At 42.2% G+C, this 26,234-nt stretch overlaps 2 protein-coding genes across 2 annotated transcripts in view; both read right to left on the reverse strand.

Annotated features, from left to right (window-relative positions):
* The window catches only part of LOC123638228 (N-acetyllactosaminide beta-1,6-N-acetylglucosaminyl-transferase-like), a 94,539-nt gene that overhangs the window by 62,708 nt on the left and 5,597 nt on the right, over positions 1–26,234 (reverse strand). The window contains exon 3 of the mRNA XM_045551699.1: positions 24,063–25,098. Within this exon, the coding sequence (XP_045407655.1) occupies positions 24,063–24,984 (922 nt within the window). The 5' untranslated portion in view covers positions 24,985–25,098. The remainder of the gene's footprint in view (positions 1–24,062; positions 25,099–26,234) is intronic.
* LOC123638229 (N-acetyllactosaminide beta-1,6-N-acetylglucosaminyl-transferase) lies at positions 1,351–13,714 on the reverse strand. Its single transcript, XM_045551700.1, has 2 exons — positions 11,746–13,714; positions 1,351–1,504 (listed from the first exon to the last, which is right to left on the reverse strand). Exons 1-2 carry the CDS (start codon positions 12,668–12,670, stop codon positions 1,485–1,487), a joined length of 945 nt encoding a protein of 314 aa, XP_045407656.1. The 5' UTR covers positions 12,671–13,714; the 3' UTR covers positions 1,351–1,484.

Consider the following 26,234-nt stretch of genomic DNA (forward strand, 5'->3'; position numbering starts at 1 on the left):
GAGCTCCTTCTGTCTTCCCAAAGCTGCAGCTCAAGTGGAAGGTGTACCAGCATGTCCCAGGGTGGGACTGCAGCTGGGCACCATGGAGTTGCATAGACTGGGAATGAAAAAATAAGTGAGTATACTGAGGTTTCTGGGAGTCAGGTTTCTCACTGCTGAAGAAGAAAGTGGCAAGAATAAACCCATGTTGTTGGACTTGTGGTTATTAATATATACTTTAAAAGCTAAAATATGTGTACATGCATGTGAATGTGTGAGTATGAGAGTGTGTGAGCTGGAACGTATGTTTGAGCATGCATGTGTGTATGGCAAGCATGTGGACAGACATTTTGTGTATACACGCATATATATTTTTCCCTGGCTCTGACCCCTGAAAGAGCACAGAAGTAACAATGTCCATGCAGCAATGAACATGTCTAGTGCTCAGATTGTGATTTCTAAATATCATGCTCTATTCAATAGAATCAGGGCTCTTTGGGGAAGATGGCAGACTCCGAGTCTGGGCATGTGAAGTACAAGATTAGCTTGGAATATCTCCTGTGCTAAAAACAATGATTGGGACTTGTTGAAAGGATGCAGGAGCGAACTTGAAGGGGCTCCCACTGGCCATGTCTGGGACAATTTGAGCAGCAAAGTCAGTAGAAACAGTAATGGATTGTAATCCATTGACTAAACTAGGCATCCAAGTCTCTAAGAATATATAAAAATAAACAAACACACAGGGAAAAGGGATGGCTCTATCTTATAGTTGAATGTCAACTAATAAACCGAGAAGAAGGATGAAGTTAATAAAAGTCATGATTTGGTAACTATCACAGTAATAACTGAATTAGGCAAGAACTATCAATGAGTGGCAAAACTGGGGAGTGAATGTTTGATAAACGGGATATCTAAATAGTCTTAACAGTGTCTTCCCACAAATACCTACTAATTACTTAGTAATAAATACAAAATATTAACACTAACTTTTCAGTGCAGAAATTTGGCCAGGCACCATCTTAACCAAGTGATAGAAAGTTATCATCCCTACGGGGCAAATCCATGTTGTGTGGAATCCACGTTGTATGGCTCCTCAGCATCGATTCTGTAGTATCTTTGCCCAGAAGGTATAACCTGAATCTAATCATGAGGAATCATCAGACCTGCACTCCTCAAAGACAATAAGGTCTTAGAAGACAAAGACAGACTGAGAAATTGTCCCAGATCGGAGGAGACTAAGGAGAGATATGATGGCTAAGAGTAGCTCGAGACTCTTTATGATTTTGTTAACGTCTTCTTTCCTCTAGCTGACTTTATTGTAAGAATACAGAATATAATACATACAACATATAAAATATGTGCTAAGTGACTGTTGATGTTATTGGTGAGGCTTCCCATCAACAGTGGGCTATTAGTAGTTACGTTTTGGGGGAGTCAAAAGTTATACACAGATTTTTTCAATTGTGTGGAGGGTCAGTTCCTCTAACCTCTGCATCATTCAAGGGTCAACTGCATTTGTTGGCACCTGTAAAAAAAAAAAAATGGGCAAAGCTGCTCTCAGCCAGAGGTATCTGTCTGGCCAAGGGGCTCCAACTGCCCTGGGCTTTGCCTGCTGAAGGGCTGTGGGGAGCAATATGTAGCCAACCTGTAACCTATTCCCAGCACCTTAGCACAGGCATGGGTGGAGAAGCTCAGCAACGCGGCATAAAGTGTAGCAAAAGAGGCTGCCAGTGTAGGAAACAGCTTGAGAACAAGCTGTAATAAAAACACTCCACACACTTTGGGAAAAGATCAAGCTGTTTCCAGCTGCCCTCAGAATTAGGCTGTGCTGGGCCCTGCAAACTTCAGAACTCCAGGTTTCTGTTCTCGGGGCCCCCATCCTGTCAATAGTGACCTTTCATTGCAATGACTTTCATTCCTAACCCTGCCTTTTCCCTTTCCCTGCAGTCTTCACTTATTGCTTGGAAGCTAGAAAGCAAGGAGAGCCTTGTGCACTGTCCCACCCCTGGCTTTTGCCTGATTTGTGGGTCTGCAGTTGCTTGAATTTCACAGACCAGGACAGAACCCTGTAAAGTCACAAGAGCAGCTAAAAACAGCTTCACATGGCTCAATATTTGAATGGAAAAATTCTGCAAGGGTGACTGATTTACCCGCTATAAAAACTGTTATGATTTTTCACCAAGACTAGAAGGAGGTTAGGATTGCAACAATTATAGGAATTTCACGTTCATTTCATTCCTAATAAGGAGAAAACTAGAAAGATACATTTGTGAATCCTCCAAGGTAAAAACAAATGAGTGTTAAATCCTGTCAGACACTGTCCTGAACTTGTGGAACTCAGTAACACGAGAATTAGCATTTAAAGCAGCAGAAATCAGTAAGGAAGCTTGAATTGGGCTGGACTGATGTGGATTTAAACAACCCCCTCCCCCCAGTTTCTAGGGGGTCACATGTAGACAGCAGAGACAAATGAGCTCACACAAGAATGGAGACCACAGCCAAGGGGCAAATATTGTGAAGTGGAAGAAACCAAACAGTAAAAGCCACAAAGGCCCTAACGAGGGCTTCAGTACAAACCCTTCAGCTCATTGCTCACGACCTGGGAGGAAGAGAACACAGGCTAGAGAGAGGGGATGGCATTTATTAGAAAGGAGGGAGTTGCAGTCATTTGATTCTTAAAAAGAGGAATTATGGTTTGCATAAAACCATACAAAAGGGATCTAATCACATTAATTACATATCAGGATTAAATGGGTTGCTTCATTTATTTTTTAAATGAGTCTTAGCTAATTGCTTTGTCACAGGATCCAGGAAGTGGAGGCACAAATGAACATTTTGCCCCTGAACTGTGTCCTTAATTCCGTGTTGAACAGTTTCATCTCCTAATAACCTCATCTTTAATACAAATGTAATCACCTTGACACTGACATTTACTAGCTAGGTGTCCTTGGACAAGTAACACAAACTTTCCACACCTCGGTTTCCTCATAGGAACCTCTAGTTCAAAGAAATAATGCCCCCAAAGCACTTAGTCCTTTTCTAAGATATACCAAAGGCCAACAAGCACATGAAAAGATGTTCAACATCATTGTTAATTAGGGATATGTAAATCAAAACCATAAGAAGATACCACTTCACACCCACTAGAAAGGCTCAAATAAAAAAGACAATAACAAGTGTTGACGGGGCTGTGGAGAAATTGGAACCCTCGTACACTTGCTGGTGGGCATGCAAAATGTTGCATCCCTTTGGAAACCAGTGTGGCAGTTCCTCAAAATGTTAAAACATAGAGTTACCACATGGATCAGCCATTTCCCTCGTGGTATCCACCCAGGAGAAATGCAACATGTGTTCCCACAAAGACTCATTCAGGAATGTTCATAACAGCATTATTCATAATAGTCAGAAGTAGAAACAACCCAAAATGTCTGTCAATGGATGACTGAATAAACAAATGTGGTATATCCATACAATGGAACTGTATTCATGCACAGAAGTGTGAAGTACTGATTCATGGTACAATATGGATGAACCTCCAAAATAAGATGGTAAGTAAAAGGAGGCAGAAAGGAAAGAACATATATTGTATGATTCAATTAATATGAAATGTCCAGAAAAGGCAAATCCATAGAGACAGAAAAGTAAGGGTTGGGTGTGGAAATGAGAAGTGGGTATAAATGAGCATGAGGTTTCTTTTTGAGGTGATGAAAATATTCTAAATTAGATTGGGATCGTGGTTGCACAAATCTAAATATGCTAAAAATCATTAAATTGTACACTTAAAATTAGTGAATTTTATGGTATGTAAATTATACCTCATAAATTTTGTGGTATGTAAATTATACCTCAATAAAGCTGTTACCTTTGGGGGAGAAAAGATAATTACTCCAGTGCCTGGCACTGTAAAAATTTATGTGATGGTGGTGATTTATATGCCTTCAGGAAAGGTTTTCTAGTGCCTAACACTGGGGCTCAAAATGTAGCTGTGACTCTGTGGATCTATCATAAGCTCTGTCAGTGACTTAGATGGTAGAAAATGTCTGGATTTGTATGAAAGGTTTATTTTATACTAGCAACATACCGTGAATTTAAATTCAGTCCAACACCAAGCCCTGTGTGGGTTGAGGCTCTGAGGTTCAGTTTTCTGTCAGTACCAACAGATAACTAAACCACAAACCCGAACAGGAAGATAACTGGCTATCAGTGAAGTGAAAACAGCACCTGGGGCAGAGAGGAGGAACGTTAGCTCTGCCTGGGAAAAGGGGGTTGTCGAAGATCTCTGAGCACAACTCAACTGGGCCCTCAAAGATAACTGCGATTTTTCCATGCCTAGGGGAAAACTGGCATAAAGGCAAAGAGGTCTGTTTGGGGAATAATAATTATGCAGGGAATTCAAGTCAGAGCTAAATAAACCACTTTACATTTTCTGGATATTTTAAATCGAAGCCTCTCAGGGCCAAAATTACTCTGGCAAAATTCCTTTAATTCTTGATTTCACTTTTCTAGACCTGAACTAAAACATACCAACTTTAATCCTCCAAACGCTGAAGGAGGTAATTTACACTGACCTTAGCAATCAGATGACCAATTCCCATAGGTCAGCCACGCTCCCAAGCGCTTTCTAATGGATTTAGCCAATGTAGCAAAGGATGCCTGCCCCTTGGGAAAGCAGGTAGGGGTGGGGAGTGGGGGGTTAAGATTCCTGCCCTGAGGACTGCTTAAAAGCAGAGCCAGAATTGAAAAATCATAAAATAAACTTTTTGCAAAGCTGAAGGAGAATTTTCTTCATTTGCTAAGAACGTTTCATTCAACAAGGAAAACAGTACTCTGTTTCTCTCCCATTCCTTTGCTGCTCCACTCAATGTGATAATGGAGCCCCACTCAACAATGAGGCTGGCCGGTCATCCAGTTCACATCCTCACCTGTGGGTGCATGTGGTGGCGAGGGGGGCAGGGACCAGTAGAGAGGACCGAGAGCCACACAACGGTTAAGATGCAATGGAGGGCCTGGCGCGGTGGCTCACGCCTGTAATCCTAGCCTTCTGGGAGGCCGAAGTGGGTGGATCGCTCAAGGTCAGGAGTTCGAGACCAGCCTGAGTGAGACTCTGTCTCTACTAAAAACAGAAATAAAAATTATTTGAACAACTAAAAATATATATAGAAAAAAAAATTAGCCGGGCATGGTGGCGCATGCCTGTAGTCCCAGCTACTTGGGAGGCTGAGGCAGTAGGATTGCTTAAGCCCAGGAGTTTGAGGTTGCTGTGAGCTAGGCTGACGCCACGGCACTCACTGTAGCCCGGGCAACAAAGTGAGACTCTGTCTCAAAAAAAAAAAAAAAAAGATGCAATGGAGGAGGCCCTACGAGAGAAGAAAGAATAACTAGATCTTGATGAGAACTGATAAGAACGAGCAGCAAAAGTAAAGAGCTTTCCATAACAAAAAGGGACAGCATGTACAAGGTTGTGGAGGCCATTTGTCTCCAGACCAGTCTAAAGGGACAGAAGGTTGGCAAGGTGAGAGGCTTTTAACTAGCTACAGAATGCCACTTCCCAGTACAAGACTGTACACAGGTGACATTGCCAGGAAAAGCTATAGCTGAGGCAACCTCTGTGGCCACACATCCAATTTCTAACAAAAAGGTATACCTCGTACTTTCACAGCCAAATGTTTCTGGGTTTCGTTTTGTTTTTAGTTGCACATATAATTTTTAGAATACTAACACTAAAAAGCTCAGAAATCAACATCTGAGAAGTTCACCTGTTCCCTCTCCCTTTTAACATTTAGTAAGTGTGGCAGGCACAGTTCTTGTACTTTCTAATCCTTCCAAGAGTCCTACAAGGAGATATTTTATCCCCAGGATATAGATGAGGAATTAGGCTTGGTGAAATAAGGCATCATGCCCAAAGTAAAGGGACTGTCGGTGAGCGAGCCAGGCTTTAAACCCAGGCCCGTCTGCTTCTAAATCCCATGAGTGAGTGTGAGCTACCCCTCTGACTTTAGAGAGTGGACAGATCTTTAGATTATTTTTTCAACCCATTCACCAGTCCACTTACATCTAAAATGCATTCTCATTGACGACCACTGACTCTAGCTCAGTTGGGCCCATCTCTTATTTGTTTCCTTCCCTTCAATCTACTTTTAGCTTCCTCCATATAAAATTAAGATAGGTCACCATAGGAAGAGATGCTATGTTTTGGTCTTAAAAAAAATTGCTGCCTACAGGGGCAACAAAATGTTAACACAGGGTCACGTCTCCGGTTATTTCTCAGAGATCCCAGAAGGTCGTGTAATTAACAAAGAAAATGTGTTTATATCACCATTATTATGGAAACCATTTTTGTGGAAGTGTACAATGCATACAAATCAATTAAACTACATATTAGGATAATTTCTGATTTGGAGAAATTATAATCTTTTTTTAAAAACCACTAAAATGTCAAAATCTCCAGTATTACTCAGTTCTACTGCATCACTTTATAACTTCCAGCCGCTAAGCTTGTCATTTCATAATTTAAACTTAAACATATTTAACTTAAAACATATAAGATACTGAATTTCTAGGTATCCTGAGTCCTATATCTTATTAGTATTTAACTTCAAGGTGACATAGGTATGAACTATCTCCTTCAGAGTAAAGAACTAGGAAAGAATACAGTCCCTGACAGACAATGGTTCAACTTGTGACTTTTTGACTTATGATGGTGCAAAAGCAGCATGAGTTAAGCAGAAACTGTAGTTTGAATTTTGGCGTTTTCCCGGGCTAGCCGTATGTGACAAGATACTCTCTCGTGGTGCGGGCGGCAGCTCCCAGTCAGCCACATGGTTACAAGGTAGACCACTGATACTGTGCTCTAGTGTCCTGTATTCAATAAACTATATGAGATATTCAACATTTTATTACAAAATAGGCTTTGTGTTAGATGATTTTGCCCAACTGTGGGCTAATGGAAGTGTTCTGAGCATGTTTAAGGTAGGCTGGGCTAAGCTATGACGTTTGGTAGGTTCAATGTATTAAATGTATTTTCAACTTGTGATATTTCCAACTTATGGTGGGTTTATCAGGACATAACCTCATCAAAAATTGAGGAGTATCTGTAGTCCAACTCAGCTGGGGAAGGAGAAAGAAGAAAGTAAGGATAGGGCATGAGCCACGGAATGCCCAAAGAACCAACCCAGGGACTCGTGTTGGAGGGAAGACAATGGTTAGATAAGTCCAATCACAGATTAAACCCTCCCCCTCTTCTAGGAAAGCTATAAAACTAATGCCACTGATTTTTTGATAGTCTATAAACGGTGAAGTCTGCTGGGCCATTTACCACCTTCCCAAGAGACTGTGTTTTCTCAAAAAGAACAACTCACTGATTTCCTTTCCTAGGAGTTGACAAGGATTGGTATTTGTGGCAGATATGAAAATGGAGATGGTTCAAGCCAAGCTGATAGTACAATTTACCCCCGCCCAAATTTTCCTCCCCTGCATGTCTGTCCATACCCACCGTGTCTCAGATGCTCTGTGAGCATGATTGGCTTGGGAACATAAATTCCCTCTGGACATGGTAAGGTCACAGCCACATATCTGAGCCTCAAGTTTGAGTTCCCAAGACCGCCTTGATTCAGACCTGCCCTCCTCTGTGCCCACAGCTGCATCTCTCAGGATCCCAGCCCTGGCACCTCAGCGTTGCATTTTTACACGTACGGGGACTGATGGGATACACCGGTCTCAAATAGTGACAAAGAGGCCAGTGTGGACTCTACAGCAAATGGAAATGCAATAAGCCTCCCATATCAAGGGCTCAAGGGGAAGTGCATGCTCAGAATGCCAGCAGGGCTCATCCACAGGCTGGTTCCAAGGGGAGCAAATGGGAAGTAGACAGGGCCTGTCTTCCAGGCTTACAATCTCCAGATATCTTCCTTTTTCTACTCCTTTCCCTCTGGGAGCCTTGGCATTCCTCTTCCTCCCATCCCCAACAAAGCCTGCTCTCAGGAAAGGCTCTTTTCTCATTCATTCTTATTTTAATGCAAGTTTGAAATAAACTCCCATGGAGTTATATTAGAAATACTCCTTTGTAGCAAGTGACGCAGAACTCATGGGTCAATTCTGAAATCTTTAAATCCAAGAAACACATGAGCAACAAAACAAACCCACTGCATGTCCACATCACATGTAGAACCATCCAGCCCAGATGATCGCTAGCTCAGAAGGAAAGTAGGAGGTGGGTGAACATGCACCTCGGGCCTATAAAGGGTTCTTTTCCCCGGGGAAACCATCCACAGCTGAGTCAGACAATAAACTAGAAGGGATGCCATCTCGTTGCCTAGATTAAGGAGGAGGAGTGGGGAAAAGATGGAAGGAGGGAGAGGAAGAAGGGAGAGCAGGAGGCCCATATTTCACAACAGCCAATGAAGTTCATTGGACATCCTTAAAGCCACACGTGAACTTCCTTTCTGCAACACGTTCCCCCTCCTGGGCACCTTCGCCTCGGTAGGCCACGGAGTCTCATCCTCTGAGGCCTCCAGAGGACCTGCCACTTCGTAAGGGGCTTATTACGTACAGGAGATGGACCACATTTTGTTTCATTTGTTTTAAACCACGTGAGCTTGTCACCCTGGCCACCCACGGCTGATTGGACAACTGGGGGGCTACGTGATGGGCCGCTGTCCGTGCAGAGGTGGTGTGGCATGAGAACAGGGACACTCACTGTACAGTGGCTACATGGCCCAAAGCGGGACTGTCTGGGAATGTGGGAACGAGACAGAGAGGAATTGCTGTCAATAGGGCAGCACAGAAATTGGCAGGCACACGGTGAAGACCTCGAAAGAAGCCACAACTAGAGGATCCCGTGGGCAAATGGAAGCTCTGAAGCAGAGGCGAAGAGTTTCAGATGAGCTAGAAGGAGCAGGCGAAGCAAAATCAGCAGCGATGGAGACTCCGAGCCGAGTGTGGCCGGCTCCCCAGTGCTGCCAGGGCAGCAGGGCTCCGTCGGCCCGCCGCCCCCAGAGCAGCGTTCCCACCTGCCCGTCTGTGACTGCAGCCCCTGGCCACAGGCAGAAGTGTTAGTTTGGATATTTTGAGTAAAATAAAATACATTATTCAAATCCATTTCACCCTTCAGCTCATGGCTCACGAGCTGGGAGGGAGAGAACACCGGCTAGAGAGAGGGGATGGGGTTTTATTAGAAAGGAGGGAGTTGCTGTCATTTGATTCTTAAAAAGAGCAGGAATTGTATGGTTTGCATAAAACTATATAAAAGGGATCTAATCACAGTAATTACATATCAGGATTAAATGGGTTGCTTTATTTTTTAAACGAGTCTTAGCTAATTGCTTTGTCACAGGATCCAGGAGGTGGAGGCACGAATGAACATTTTGCCCCTGCACCGTGTCCTTAATTCCGGGTCGAACAATTCCGTCTTCCAGTTGACCCCGCCTTTACTACAAGTGTAATCATCTTGACACTGGCACTTACTAGCCAGGTGTCCTTGGACAAGTAACACAAACTTTCCACACCTCAGTTTCCTCATAGGGGTTGTGACAGTACCTAGTTCAATGAAATAATGCCCCAAAAGCACTTAGTCCTTTTCTAAGAAGATATTCTTTTAATGTGGCTCCTAGAACATCTAAGATTACATATTTGGCTCACATTATGGTATTCCTATTGGGCAGTGTTGTTCTAGTTTCCCATGAGACCATTTCAGCTGTGTGGGTTTTTTTTTTTTCCTGGCCCAATTCTTTTTTTGAGAATCCTAATAATAAAACCCCAATCACTGCAATCAACTAGAACAATCTCAAAATGCCCCGCCACCCCATACATGAACTAGGAAGTCCCTCACAACAGAAATGACCCGGATTTCCACATAGCAGAAGCCACGTAAGGTTCTAGTTCCCTTATCTCCTCCCCTCAGACCTGTCCCAGGTCCAGCAAGAGTTGCAGGACCAGTCAGGGTCCTCTGACAAGGATCCTCCACTCACATGACACAGAAACTATTTCAGGGGATAACTCTTGGAAGTTTCTGAAAGACATGACTCAGCACATTTGTCGTCTATTGCTTTACTGATCTGTTACTGCTAATGAGGGATGTAAAAATCTGGTTTCAATAGATCAGTAAATCAAGTTGAGACGTCAGGGTGTTACCCTTCAGTTTCTGTCCGATAAATTCATTGGAGTCGTGGACTGTCAGAGTGGGAAGAGACTCAGAGACCCTCGTCCAGCCCATGAGGTCTCCCCTCTGGGGCCTCCCCGGCCCTGCTTGCCTGGGGTTTGCTCCCCCTCAGGAGGCCCCCCCTTCTATCCCCGCTCCACGGCTTCTGGCCTCCTACCTGCTGGCCCTAGATTCTTCTTCCAAAACACAGAACTGGTCTAATTTCTCTTTCAGGAGCAAATCTTTTAAGTAAGTGAAAAATGATCCCTCTTCAAGTCTTTTTCAGATCAAATATCCTTTTTGTCTGTCTTGGTTCTTTCTTACGAAAAAGAAAAAAGTGGCGTTTGGCCTTTTAACCTTCTTGGCTATTCTCTTTGGAATCTGCTTTGTCAATGTCTCCCCGTACAGTAGAGTCTATGTCACGCTGTAAGTAACTCACAAGAGAGAAGTGGGGCTTTCACTTCCCTTCCTCTGGGCACCATAGTTTATTTAAATAGCTCTGTGCGTCCCTCACCTGACTTTCTCGAGTCCCGATTTCTCTTTACCATTACAGTACGCCTTCTGGCTCTGAGAAAATCACCGACTTATAAATATTTCTAAGTCTATGAAGCTTTGTATACCAACATCTAAAACAAGCATCTGCAGTGGTTCACGCCTGGCTGTCCCTGAGACTCACCCAGAGGCTGTGAAAATACCACTGGCTGGGTCCAACCTGAGCAGGAAGCCCCTCCAGGAAGTGGGCCGGCCTTAGGTATTTTTAGGAGCTCCAGGTGATCGTAATATGCACCAGGTTTGACCTGCCCATCTAAAGAGACCATGAATCTCCTCCTCACGTTGATTCCAGTTACTTTTCCCCTTGAACTGTGAGGCTGAATTTTGATTTTGAATTCAACTAGCAAAACTAAGTAGGTTCACCGTAAACAACTTGAGCTTATTCAGATCATTTGGAACTTGGACTGAAGGAGAGGTGGAGTTATAATAATTTAGTAACAACTGAGACTTAATCGAAAGTCAACTTAAAAAGAACATCAGTCAGGCTTAGGAGACCCATAAGTTTATAATCGGTGCATTCACTTATTAGCTATGTGTTTTGTTTCAATTCCAGGAAAGAACTTGAAAATGAAGAATTTAAAAAGTTTTATCCTGCTCCCATTTTAAAAGGATGGGAGCTTCAACAGGGGCAAAAATGTTATTAAAATGTTCAAATTGCCATTCAAATTTTATTTATAATATTTATTCCTGATTTTAAGTGTCATTACACTCAAAAGAGAATTAGGCTTAATTTTTCATTCATACGGCCAATGTTCCCTCAATCTTTTGCCCGGGGTCACTCACTTGGGGTGGGTCTGTGTGCCCAGAAAAGCAGCTTGGTGAATCAGCAAAATCAAATTGGACAGTCGATTTTCCACCTCTACCCTGTTAATTGCTAGGCCTCAGTTTTCTCATCTGTAAAATGGACATGAGTTATATCTTCCACTCTGTGAACACAGCTATGGTGAATTTTTTTTTAACATTTGAAACTGCGAAGACGTTTGATTGTTAATTTCTTTTTACTCTTTTCTAAGCAGTTTATTTAATATTAACCATGCAATGTTTATTCATTAAAAACAAAAGTTAAGAGACATACATACCAGGAATCCTATTGAGTGTTACCCAGAAGTGTTCGTCGGGGCTGTAGGTGTCCTTGGACCAGGAGAGTAAGTCAAGTGCCTGCTGGTCTTGGAGGACAAAGTTGGCAAACTCCCTTGTGAGAGCCACATAGGCGGTGCCAAAGTAAATGGTCATATTGTGAGGAGGAGGACTTTTTAATTTTGTTGTTTTAAGCACATAGGAGTTTCTGTTGTCTAATAATTCTCGGTGGACATATTTAGTCCGTCCAATTGCGTGATCAGGGGGCAGCACCCCTGGGGTAATATTTTTCCCTTTAAATCCTTTCAGATACTGAACAATTTCCCTGTTGGTTTTCAGGGGGAAGTCTTGCCCACAGGTGTTGATGGCGTACTTCCAGGGAACCTCGGAGGCCACGAGGTCTTGCAGGCAGTTCAGGTCGGCCTGGAGCCTGGAAATTCCACCGTAGACAACTGGCTCCATCTTGGAAGCCAGAAAAGCATTTGGGAAGCAGCTCAGCAATTGTTTCACTGCATCTTTAAATGCATCCATTGCCTTCTTATCCAGGTGCACACAGTAGACATTTTGGGGCATATAAATTGCCCTAAAGAGCCTCTCAAAAGTGCCGAAGTCTTTGTGGATGGTCACTGTGTAAGCCAAAGGAAATGCAGCCTCTTCTTCAGAGAGTGTTTCTGTTATATAATGACTTTGAACCATGTACTCATAACAGGTAGATTCATCGAGAGTAGTTTTCAATCCATTTTCTGTTGAGTAAAAAACCTTCCCCTTAAAAATTTGATGACAGGCTTCTGCTAATAGGGAAGCATTGGACAGAGCTGCCCTCAGAAAACGTTTATTCTCCCATAACTCACTATTGTAAACAAAGACAAAAATCAGAGCAGTAATAAGAGACACGCTGAAAAGACAGTGCTTCCAAGAACCCATCATTCAAAACCAGGAAATGAGTAAAATGTCTCCTGAAGTATGATCGGAGTGTGGATAGATTTAACTTACATTTTCTCCAGCATCCAAAATCATCCTCTCGATAGATGCAGATCTGATCGGCTGTCCTGTGCCCTCCCGGGTGACAGTTCTTGTCCTTTTTCTTTCTTCCTTGCCTTTTCATTTACTGCTATGTTGCATTTTCACTTTTCGTTGACACATTTCTGAAGTAGCTCCTTTGTGTTCGCTCTGTCCTGTCTCCTGCTAATCTGTCACCTGTTTCTACACGAAAGCAAGTTGCCTCAGGAAGGTTCTGGCTCCAGTGGGTCCACCTGTCGGCACAGTGAAATCACTGGTGGGTGCGGTGACCATTCTGCAAGTCTTTGCTCTGGAACTTCAATCCCAGCTTCTTCTCCCAGCCAAAGGCTGGTAACTGTGTCAGCTCCCCGGCTTCCTGTTAATCATTGCACTCAACTGACTGAGTTTGTTTGCTTAAACGGCACTGCCAAGTTAAAAGCTTCAGTTCGAAGCATGTGAATACCGCCTGGAGAGAGATTCTGTCAATAAATATGTAGTGCTTAAAAATAAATCGCTTAACTGTCTTTTTCCACATACATTCCCCCCTCCATGTTGGCTGCGCATGCTATAAAGAATGGCATATGACTGGCTGTTGGACCAAATTCCTTCCAGAACTTAATTTTCTTTGCTGCTTGGGAAGGTCCTTTAAAAGGTACATTAATTAGCAAGCTTACCTCACCATCTAAATCACTGCACAAAGGGATCCGGCACTCTGATGAATAAAAGCTAACTTCTTTTTTAAAAATACCAGAAGAACTAATAGCCTGTTGTGACCCCAAAATTGCATAGAGGCTAAAATTAGTTAATGTCAAATTTATTTCATTCTGTCCCACGCAGGATACAGGCAGAGCACCCTGATGCCTCAGTTTTGGATGTTCCCGAACTTAAGGAGAGAGGCTCTTAGATTCAGATGTATAAATATGTTAAAGGGAGTTTTTGTATCCATAAAAAATGAGAATAATTTTACCATCCATAGGTCAATCGTGAGATTAAAATGAGATAACATATAGAAAGAGTTAATCACGGTGTCTAGGAACACATGGGGCTGAAAAAGAAGAGACATAACTGTATGAGAGTAAAGAAGCCCATTTACACACACACACACACACACACACACACACACACACACACACCCCTCTCCCTACAGTCGTACTTCAAAGAAATGACACAATATGGCCTCTCCTTTGAAATCTTGTTACTTCTCCCTTCCTCCCTCCTCTAAGAGCCCACACCAATTAGATTATACATCTAGAACAGCACTAATGAGTCTTACAGTATTTGGTAATTAGCTGCACAGGATGCGAATGCGTGTCCCGTTGGTGCTGAGCTCACGTGTTCCTGTTTGTAGCTCCTAGCACTGTCTGTACACAGCAGACAATCAAATATTTATTGATTGACGCTCAAGCTCTCATTTCTTTGTTTCCATGATCACATTAGTAAGAGATTCCAGGTAATTCTGATTTGTAGGAGACGTATATTTGTATCTTTGAATGTGATACATTCAACATACCTATTTTTTCAATATATCTTATTAATTATAAGACCATATAATATTACAGTTTGTAAAGAGTGTTTCTATATCCTGCACTTATTGTAAACACAGTGTTTTCATGTCCTGTACTTTCATTTTCCTCCTGCCCATAGAGAGACACATTTTGATTTTATTAAGAACACAGGGAGGTGCAAGTTAACATCCTGCTTTCTGCACTTTCCATAGTATTGGGCGTTGTCTTCACAATCATTTACTTTAGAACATTAGACTGGAATTATTATTGTTTTTTTTCTCCTACCTCAGCTGGAAGCTAATGGTTTTTTTTGTTTGTTTGTTTGGGTTTTTTTTTTTTTTTTGAGAGGGTCTTGCTCTGTCACCCAGGCATCATTGTAGCTCACTGCAACCTCAAACTCCTGAGTTCAAGTGATTCTCCTGCCTCAGCCTCCCAGGTAGCTGAAGACGATAGGCACATGCCACCATGCCCGGCTAATTTTTCTATTTTTTGTAGAGATGGGGTCTTGCTCTTGCTCAGGCTGGTCTCAAACTTCTGAGCTCAAGCAATTCTCCTGTCAGCCTCCCAGAGTTCTGGGATTACAGGCGTGAGCCACCGTGCCCTACCTGAAAGCTAATGTATTAATATTAACGAGACGGTTGCCAACTCTGTTTCACATGCATCAGGAGCCCAGGAAAGGATGACAAGAAAGGACCCAGGTAAAATTCTGGGGGTCAGTCTTTAGTTCTTAAAAGTCAGATTCCATAGCATGATTCAGGTGCAGCCAGTCTCATCCATAGAACCCCCAAAATAGAATTCAATCAACCCAAATATCTATTTCCTATCTTTCATGTGTCTACCTAGAATTCTCTTGAACAAATCACTCCTTCAATACAGTAGTCATAAAAAGTAATCCTAGCTGCCTCCTTAGCACAGTAGGCAGCACATCAGTCTCATAAAAAGCAATCTTTTCTGAAACAACTAAAATTTCTCAATTTTTGTTTTATTTTTAATGTCCCTCTAGGTAGTGCAATCAAATGAAATTGACTACAAGGATGATTAAATGAAGACACCAATGCCTAATTACGCTTGTCTAAACTAGCCAAGTAATTTTTACAGTCCTATCTCTTAATTTCTCCAGATAATTACATCAGCTCTACCTTTGTTTATTTTGGTTATCACCTCATTCTTGGCCCAGTTCTATCCCTCCAGACATTGCAGGCATAGAAGCATCTAAAATAATTTGCCTGCTCTTTGAATTTACAGCTCACTGGGTTTCGTTACAGGGTGACGGAACATTTGCATTTTGTGCCTTGCTGCAGTGGAGTCTTTACTTGTACCTCACCTGAAATGCTACAAGGGTCCTTGGATTTTGAGCTCTGGAAACATTAATGATTATTTAAAATAGTATGTTTGGCCGAGCACAGTGGATCACACCTAATCCTAGCACTTTGGGAGGCCAAGATGGGAGGATTACTTGAGGCCAGGAGTTTGAAACCAGCCTGGGCAACAGCAAGGCCTCGTCTTTACAAGAAAATTTTAAAAATTAGCCAAGTGGTGGCAAGCTCCTATAGCCCCAGCTATTTGGGAGGCTGAGGCAGGAGGATCACTTAAGCCTGGGAGCTGGAGGTTGGAGTGAGCTATGATGATGCCACTGCACTCCAGCCCCGGTGACAGAGTGAAACCCAGTCTCAAAAATAAATAAATAAATTAATTAATTAAAATATTATCTTTGACAATTCTAGACATTTTTAAAAGAATTACTATGAACCCATTTTCTTTTTCATCAACCCAGCGCTATCTGATGCTTTTACTCTTGGTGGACTCATGGGAAATGCTGGCTCTCCTGACCCTCCGGCTTTCCTGCTGCCCCTTGGCAATCTACCACTGCTTGTTCTTCAAAATTCTGGGCATTTTGCTCTGGCATTTGTGTGAAGTAACAGGAGGGGATAGTTGTGAGTGCGAGACCAAAAAAGAACTGAGATTGTTCAACCCAGCTTGAACATTAGATCAAAATTAGTACCGTCAATTCTGAATGGAAGGCAGTGATCAGGTGGGATGAAGAATTCTGAACAAATTGGGAAGCAGTAAAGACCTGCAGTTTGGTCACCCAATAAATGGCAGTGTGCCCATTATGTTCAGTCTCCAATTGCTCAATTCTCCATAACACATACTCTTATAAATTCTCACTCTAGAACATAAACTAATTTTTATTGCTCTAAGATAACTGCACTTAGAGTTTACTCTCAACAACTGATTACAGAAAGAGGAGCAGAAAAATAGCTTTCCTATCTATGACCTGAGGCCAATTTTCCTCACCTTAATTATTCATGGACCATATGACAAATGCCCAAAATGCTTTTCACATATTCATTTTATCATGACATCACCTCTATGCCCAAGTTAGAAACCAGAGAGGCCAATGGAAACTCTCTCTATATCTACAAAAGCCTGGTGAGGTCTCAGAGAAAGAACAGCTTGGATTAAATTGGTTTTTTTTTAATTTCAGCTTATTATGGGGGTACAAAAGTTCAGGTTATGTATATTGCCCATGCCCCTCCATCCCCCCAAGTCAGAGCTTCAAGTGTGTCCATTCCCCAGACAGTGCGCATCGCACTCGTTGTGTAGGTATACACCCATCCCCTTCCCCCACTGCCACCTCTGTCCGATACCCAATTGGTGTTATTCCCAAATATGCACTTAGATGATGATCAGGGAAACCAATTTGCTGGTGAGTACATGTGGTGCTTATTTTTCTATTCTTGGGATACTTCTGTGGTATATGTATACCATGGAATATTACTCAGCTATAAGAAATAACGGTGATATAGAATCTCTTTTGTTCTCCTGGAGAGAGTTGGAACCCATTCTATTAAATTGTTTTTTTAATCTCAAGTACATTTTGTCCTTTTTAGCTATTCCAGCTGTACTCCTGTCCTCTCCCTCCTCTTTCTATGTATTACTGTTGTATGCAGCACCCTGTTTTATCGTCATGCATGTTTCTTTAGAATCATATGTAATGCCTTCAACCAACAAGGCTTAAATAGTGTTGTTAAAAAGAGACCTGGATTACATGTCAAAAAGTCTCCTGGTGAACCAAGGCCACTCTTGACAAGTCTGGAGCGCTTGAGCAAGTCATTTGACCTCATATCTCACAGCTTCCTCTTTTTTTTTCTCTTAATAAAGGTTTGATTTTATTTCAAGTACAATGAAAAGCCATGGAGAGTTTTAAGCAAGGAGGTAATGTGGTTTTAGGTTTTGTTCAGAATATTACAGGGGCACACATGTTTTGGTTACATAATTTGCTTTTGTACAGTTTGAGTCAAAGTTGTAAGTGCGCCCTTCACCCAGATAGTGTTCACTGTACCCACTGGGTGTGAATTACCCACTCCCTCCTCCCACCTCCCACCTGCTTGATTTCCGTTGAGTTTTACTTCCATATGTGCACATAAATGTTGATCGATTTGTTCCATTTTAGTATTGAGTACCTCCTGCACAGCCAAAGACACAATCAATAGAGCAAATAGATAACCTACAGAATGGGAGAAAATATTTGCATGCTATATATCCGATAAAGGGCTGATAACCAGAATATACAAAGTACTCCAAGCAAATCAGCAAGGAAAAAAATCAAACAACCCCATTAAAAAGTGAGCAAAAGACATGAACAGAAACTTTACAAATGAAGAAAGACTAATGGTCAACTAACACATGAAAAACTGCTTAACATCTCTAATCATCAGGGAAATGCACATCAGAACCACATGAGATGTCACTTAACTCCAGTGAGAATGGCTCCTATCAAAAAGTCCCAAAACAAAAGAAGCTGGCATGGATGCTGAAAGATAAGAACACTCATACACTGTTGCTGGGACTGCAAACTACTACAACGCCTATGGAAAGTAGTATGGAGATACCTCGAAGAACTAAAAACAGACCTACCATTTGATCCAGCAATCCCACTACTCGGTATTTACTTACCCAAAGGAAAAAAAGACATGTCATAAAAAAGACACTGGCACTCGAATGTTTATAGCAGCACAATTCACAATCACAAAGATGTGGAAACAACCCAGGTGCCTATCAATACATGAGTAGATTAATAAAATGTGGTATATATATCGTGGAGCACTACTCAGCCATGAAAAAGGTGATCTAAGTATCGTTTGTAACAACCTGGATGGAACTGGAGACCATTCTTCTAAGTGAAGTACCATAAGAATGGAAAAGCAGCTTCCTCTTGAGTGAATCTGAGAAAACAATCCCAAAGGATCTTGCAGGCAGGAGGGAACTCTGCAGTTTCTCAGGGCCTCTAACTCCCAACTTTGGCTCCCTTCCTAGCCAGGTCACCACACCTCTGAGTACTAGTCCCTCAATTCCAAAGTGAAGATAACATCAATCTCTGGGCTGTGCTGAGATGATACCTAAAGCACCCAGCACCAGGCTGGCCAGAGACATCAGAGCACATTTTAGACCTTGAGGGAAAGCCTTGGGAAAGCAAAGGGTAAGCAGAGAAATGGGGTGGGCTGTGACAGTTTAACATAAAGTAGCTGGAAATAGAGTAACAGTGAAAGGCAAGAGAAAGCTGGTCTTTTAAAAATCAGTTAAATAACAGTGGAGGCCATGCAAGACTGAGGCAAGAGGCTGACAGATAAACAGCAGGTCAGGGCTAGGCAGAGTCTGTTCCTCAAAGGCACTTTCCAGCTGCATTTGCACAGGAAAAGATACCTGGCAACCCCAGGGTTTCAACGCCAAGTGCTAGAGAGAACCTCATTTGTTTTAGCAGCCTAACTTTTCTCTGTTGCAGAAAGGTATCCTGGAGTTGGAGTTTGGATGTGTTTTATAGGTTGAGATTATGAGGAGAAGGTAGAACAGGAATCTAATCCCAGGGCCCCAGTTGTGTTTTTTCACCTTTCTGGATTTCTGCTCTTTCCTTCCTCTCAGCTATTTCTTGGAAAGTCCTTGATAGCATTTTGAAGTTATAGGTGATAAAAATCACTGCTATAGGTAGGGTTTTACAAGGGAGATCTTGAGCTTGGATCATTAAGAAAAACATTATGAAAGAATGTAGTGGCCAGGCGTGGCGGCTCATGCCTGTAATCCACGTACTTTGGGAGGTCAAAGCCAGAGGATGGCTTGAGCCCAGGAGTTCTAGGTTGCAGTGAGCTATGATCACACTACTGTACTCTAGCCTGGGCCAAAGAGCAAGATCCTGTCTCCAAAAAAAAAAAAAAAAAAAGGAGAGAGAGAAAGAGAAAAAAAAACAAACAGAATGCACCCTCCCTTCTTCCAACCACAATATGCTATTCAATCAGACAGAGTGCAAACAAACAGATCCCCTATGTGTCCTATGTGTAGGGTCCCCAAGCCCTGGCATGGCAATCTCTCCATTTCTTCTGCAAAACCATAGGAACTGAGTGGTGCCTCCTCCCTACATAGCCAATCTGCCACCAGGTGGGGAAAGACACTCTTTACAAGCAATGACTGTCAAAGGCCCAAATATAAAAATAAGGAAAACAGAGAAGTAGCTTTGAGTTTGGCAAACCTGAATTGACTTAGTAGATCTGTGTTTAATATGAGAAGATGAATTTTCATCGAATTGCAATACTAGCCTACTACTTTTCTACATGGGAGTCCAGGGCTTCATTTTCAGTTTTACCTATTATCAAATGAGGTTCATACCTCACAGGAATGTTTCAGGAGTGACTGATTACATAAAATACATTTCAAACACCAGACAGTGCCAGGTACCTTACTAAATTCTGGAAACATTGCCCCTTGCCTGAAAGGAACTAAGGAACATAATGTAAACCATAAAGTTAGAAATGAATGTTGTCCTTTCATGAAAAGTTAAAAGTTGTATTTAAGATATACATGGATCCTGATGATTTAGCAGGACAGATGAAACATCACAGAGCCCAGCAGGTACATCGCAGAACGAGACAACATACAAATGTGCTATTCTTTGGGAGAAAAAAGAAATAGCCTTTAAAACCAGAAATCTCATGTGCCAAAACCAAATTTTTCATTCACTCATTCAACAGGATTTGTGTACTTATTTATGCCAGGCACTGCACTAGGTTCTGGAAATGTAAGATAGAAATGTAGCCCAAAGGAGTATAAGCCGACTGGATCTTACACTGCTAGTGGGGATTGAATAGGGGTAATATGGGAGGAACAAGTCCCTCCAATTTCCCTTCTCCCTGCAGTAGTTTCCCAGCAAGTTGTCCTCTACCTACTTCTGTTCCCAGGAGGATAAAATTGCCCAGAAGCAACATACAGCAAACACTCTAAGCCTCTTTAAGATAAAGGCAGTTTGCAATGTTTTGAGTAGAGTAACACAAATTGGAAAGTGAAAGTGGGAAAGTCTGTTTGCCTTCAGTCCCACCCTGGAAGGCGGGCCCTCCAGAGCCTCTGAGATGAGCTCTACGTCCACCAGGAGCCTGCGTGGAGTGCGGGTTTCTCAAGCTGCTGCAGTCCAGGTGCTACCCAAATCCAGCACACCCCTGGTCTGCAGAATCCTGGAGGGCCTTGAGTTGAACCCTTCCAATGCCAGAAATGTTCTAAGGAGCTGTTCAGGGAGATAACTGCCTTGCTGTAACTAGATCTCCACTAGGACATTCAATTAGGGCTCACATCATTATTCTTTGGTACTTTCCTGAGACTAGTGTCCACTTTACCCACTCGGAAGCGGCTTTTTTCGGGGGGGGGGGGGTCTTGTGGATTCCCTTCATAGACCCCTCGTGCTTAAGCTTCTGCCTTTACATTTAGTTCCTGGTAGGAAATCCTATGGCCTTAGCCCCAGCGTGACCTCTAGCTGACCTACATCTCTGCTCTGCCCGAATGTCTTCCCACTGGGGAAGGGAAATTCCAAGGTGGCAACAGGATTTAGTGGAAAATGTCCTGGGCTGGGAGTCAGAAGGGAGGCTCTCTCCTCTATAATACAAGCTGTGGACCTTGAGCAAGTCAATTCCTGTCTCTGAACTTTAGGTTTTTCCAGGGTAAGGCAAACAGGTTCTGTACATACCCTATTTTCCAAAATGGTCATGAAATATTTTTCCAAGTGGAAAAGAACAATTTCAATGGTCTTGACTGGTTATTTTCTCCTTCATCTTACACTGTACGAATGTGTTAGACCTAGATCTACAGTTCAGCTTCCTCACTAGTATGTGACATTTCTCCATGGCCTGGCGTTCGGTACCATTTGCAAAAGCATAAAAAGTAGACAGCAGTCCACAGGAATTTTGCTGGAGAGATAAATAAAATGCTGCCTACGATGATTCTATACATCTTACCAGCAAAGGAACAAAATCATCTAATATTCATCATTTAAAAGAAAAACTTTAGACAAATTAAATTTAGCAGAGCTTCACTGAGTGAGAACAATTCTCGAATCAGGCAGTCCTCCACAACCGGAAGGGGTTCAGAGTGACTCCAGCACTGCCGTGTGGTCTGAGGGAATTTATGGACAGAAAAAGGGAAGTAACATATAGAAAATGGAAGTGAGGTACAGAAATAGCTGGATTGGTTACAGCTCCAGATTTGCCTTATTTGAACATGGTTTGAACATTTGGCCCCCTGTATTAGCTGAAACTCTGTGATTGTACAAGAGTAGGTTACAGTCTGTCTACACATCAGGTAGGTTTCACTTCACTATGTATGGAGGAACCTTTAGGCCGAACTTAAAATATGTAAGGAGATGGTTTTAGGCTAAACTTAATTTAACATGTCTGTATGCATCAGTGTCCTACCAACCGAGAGCTTGGAGACGGAGGTCGGGGAGGAGGGACAGCTGTCCCGGAGATTCAGGATTGGGTTTACTTATTGGGAAAGAGCCAGTTAAGTCAAATCATAGCACAAGCTGATTTTACCTTGGTAATTACCTAATTATTTTGCTATTTCATCCTGCCCGTTCAAATAATCTCAGTCCTACCCAGCTCCTTACAGCTTCCATTCTTTTCTCTAAATACCCTTATCCTTTCTTCTACTGGCCACCCAAGCTGTTCTTCTCCATTGAAATTCCGTGCCTGCCACCTAGAAAACTGGCAACGCACAAAGAACAAGAAAAATGGCTAAGATACATTTTGAAAATATTCACCCTAAATGAATTATAAATAAAATAAAATAAAGAAAAACAGTAATGCAGATCTTTTTCTCTTTAATCAAGTAGCTTTGAAAAAGAGATATATCAGAATACCCACCATTAGCAGAGGTGTGATTGCATAGTGGTGGACTCATGGAAAATTAGCACATCTTTTGGAAAGCAATTTTGCAGTATGAGTCAAGAACTTAAAAGGTGACTATCTTTCAATCCAGTAAGTTTTAATTCCAAAGGCAATAACACTAAAATATGGCAAAGCTTTATGTGAAAAGATGTTACTTAAAGCTTTTGATGTTATTTAGCATTGACTACAATAGAATTTTACAAAGTAAAAAACTGGAGCCAATGCTCAAACTTTGAGGAGTTGGTGAGTAAATTATGGTATATCCACATGCTATGAAAAAAATGCAATTATTTCGTATTTTCAATCACATAGAATTATTATGATAGAGTGTTAAGCGAAGTAGCAGGATACAAAAGTACATAATCAATATAGCCTAACTTCATAAAGCAATGTACAAAAAAGGAGGTAAATAATGCAAATATGTTCACAGCAATTACTTCTAAGTTTTTAGGGTGAGCAGTTTTTACTGGCCTTCTTTATGCTTTTCTGTATGTCCCAGATTTTTTCAGTGAGACTGAATTTTATAAGGAAAAAAATGTTTTAAAATATCTGCCCACAATAACTAGTATAGGGTATTAAAATTCTGGCTGAAGAGTGAGTTCCTGAAGACACACAGAAGCCTGGCCTACAGAGGGTTTCCATTCATCAATGAGAATGGGGCTGCCCAGTGGCCGTGGCCCAAAGACAGTTGACAGGTCACCTGGCTTATGATTCTTTCTTTCTTTTTTTTTTTTGAGACAGAGTCTCGCTCTGTTGCCCGGGCTAGAGTGCCATGGTGTCAGCCTAGCTCACAGCAACCTCCAACTCCTGGGCTCAAGCAATCCTCCTGCCTCAGCCTCTCGAGTAACTGGAACCACAGGCATGCGCCACCATGCCCGGCTAATTTTTTCTATATATTTTTTGTTGTCCATATAATTTCTTTCTGTTTTTAGTAGAGACGGGGTCTCGCTCTTGCTCAGGCTGGTCTCCAACTCCTGACCTCGAGCCCTCCTCCTGCCTCGGCCTCCCAGAGTGCTAGGATTACAGGCGTGAGCCACCGTGCCCGGCCAAGATACTGTATTTCTAAATAACACACTAACATTGCTTAAAAAAATAGTTTTGGCAGTGTCATATCAAAGATTTGTGACATACAATGCCAGCAGAAACTTAATAAGCATGTTTCATAAGCAAACAGTATGTTTAGAGACACATAAGAATAATTTAATAATTTATTTTATATTAATTAATTGAAACAGACATGTGAAACAGTCTACAGCAGCGGTCCCCAACCTTTTTGGCACCAGGGACTGATTTCATGGAAGACAATTTTCCCATGGACCAGGGGGTGGGGGTGGCGAGCGACAGAGAGCCACTGTAAATACAGCTGACACTTCACCCGCTCACCCGCCACCCACCTCCTGCTGCAAGGCCTGGTGCCTAACAGGCCATGGATACCTGTTCCGTGGCATGAGCGCAGGGGACTGTGGGTCTACAGGATGTTCATAAAGTCTGGAAACATTGGTGCATACACATAATGCCATCAAGGACATTTTCAATGTGTAAACACACACACACACATACACACGCAAAGACTGCAGACTTTATGTAGAACGGAAATCAAGTTCCACGTACCTGGAATCCTATTGAGTGTCACCCAGAAATGCTCATCAGGAGAGTAGGTGTCCTTTGACCACTCAAGTAAATTAATAGCCCTCTGATCTTGAAGAACAAAATTAGCAAACTCCCTTGTAAGGGCCACATAGGCGGTACCAAAGTAAATGGTCAGATCATGAGGAGGAGGCCTTTTCCTCATCCAAGTCCACAGCATAAAGGAAAACAAATGGTATCTCTGCTCCAAGTGCACGTATTTGGTCCTTCTGATTATAGGAGGAGGGGGCAACACCCCTGGGGTAATATTTTTCCCTTTAAATCCTTTCAGATACTGAACAATGTCCCTGTTGGTTTTCAGGGGGAAGTCTTGCCCGCAGGTGTTGATGGCATACTTCCAGGGAACTTCGGAGGTGACAAGGTCTTGCAGGCAGTTGAGGTCAGCCTGGAGCCTGGAAATTCCTGCGTAGACCACAGACTCCCTCTTCGAAGCCACAAAGGCATTTGCGAAGCAGCTCAGTAGTTTTCCAACAGCACCTTTGAAAGCAGCTGGGGCCTTCTCATCCACATGAACGCAGTAGATGTTCTGGGGAGTGTAAATAGCCCTGAAGAGCCTTTCAAATGTATCAAAGTCCTTGTGGATGACCATGACATACGCCAAAGGGAACTCAGCTTCATCTTTGGACAGAGGTTCCATTATGTAGTGATTTTGGATCAAGTATTGTTGGCAGGTTATGTTTCTCAGTGGTGTCACTGGTATACTTTCATCCAAGAAAATTTCCTTTCCTGTCATAATCATGTCACAAACTTCTGCAAGGTCTGAAGAGTTTGAGATTTTCCCTACTTGCAGGTATTTTTGCAGGACTAAATTGTTGGTATACAGGAAGAAAAGGGCTATAGACATGGCCATAAACCCCACGATGAACCCAAACACCTTCAGCTTCATTTTTCCTATGATCTCTTCTTAATTTTTCACTTGCCTGATGTCATACATATGACTGCTAAAGTCAGTCTGCAGGTCCCTGTGCAGACTGTCAAGAAATCTGCTCTAACTTCTTATCTGCAGCAAGAAGAGAAATGTTACCATTACTTAAGAGAAGAGAGATCAACTACACGTCTGCATTCTTTTCTTGCATTGAAGGAATAGAGTGGATCTGCAGACATGAGCCAGTAGGGCCAACTGATCACGAAGCAAGAGCTGGACACATCTTGGTACCTGTGTCTAGGTCAACCTCAAGTTGAGACCCTGTCAAATCAGCCATGGCTGCCAAATCAGGCTAGTCTTCCCATGTGGGATCATGGTAGAATGTGTGTACATCTTCCAGCTTTTTTCCCTGGGCCAGGTCAGCATTTACATTCACAGCACCCAGAATTGCTCAATAGCAGGGTCTCTTTACCCAAAAATAAAGATGCCCACTGTCCCCACTGCTATTCAACATATTGCTGGAAGTCCTTGCGAGAGTAATCAGGCAAGAGAGAAGAATCAAAGGTGTCCAAATGGGGACAGAAGAGATCAAACTCTCATTCTTTGCGATGATATGATATTATATCTAGAAAACCCCACAGATTCAACCAAGAGACTCCTGGAACTGATAAATGAATTCAGGAAGGTCTCAGGATACAAAATCAATACACACAAATCAGAAGCATTCATATATGCCAATAACAGTCAAACTGAGAACCAAATCAAAGACTTAATACCCTTCACAATAGCAACAAAGAAAATAAAGTACCTAGGAATATATTTAACTAAGGAGGTAAAGACCTCTACAAGGAAAACTATGAAACACTGAGGAAGGAAATATCAGAGGACGTAAACAGGTGGAAAACCATATCATGCTCATGGGTCGGCAGAATCAACATTGTTAAAATGTCTATACTACCCAAAGTGATCTACAGATTCAATGCAATCCCTATTAAATTACCAGCATCATTTTTCACAGATATTGAAAAAATAATTTTATGCTTTGTATGGAACCAGAGAAGGCCCCATTTAGCAAAAGCAATTTTAGGCAACAAGAACAAAATGGGAGGTATTAATTTACCAGACTTCAAACTATACTATAAGGCTGTGGTTACTAAATCAGCTTGGTATTGGCACAAGAACAGGGACACAGACCAGTGGAACAGAACTGAGAAGCCAGATATAAAACCATCCTCATATAGCCATCTAATCTTTGACAAGGCAGACAAAAA

Source organism: Lemur catta, chromosome 5 (genome assembly GCF_020740605.2).
Source record: "Lemur catta isolate mLemCat1 chromosome 5, mLemCat1.pri, whole genome shotgun sequence".
In the NCBI taxonomy this organism is placed as follows: Eukaryota; Metazoa; Chordata; class Mammalia; order Primates; family Lemuridae; genus Lemur; species Lemur catta.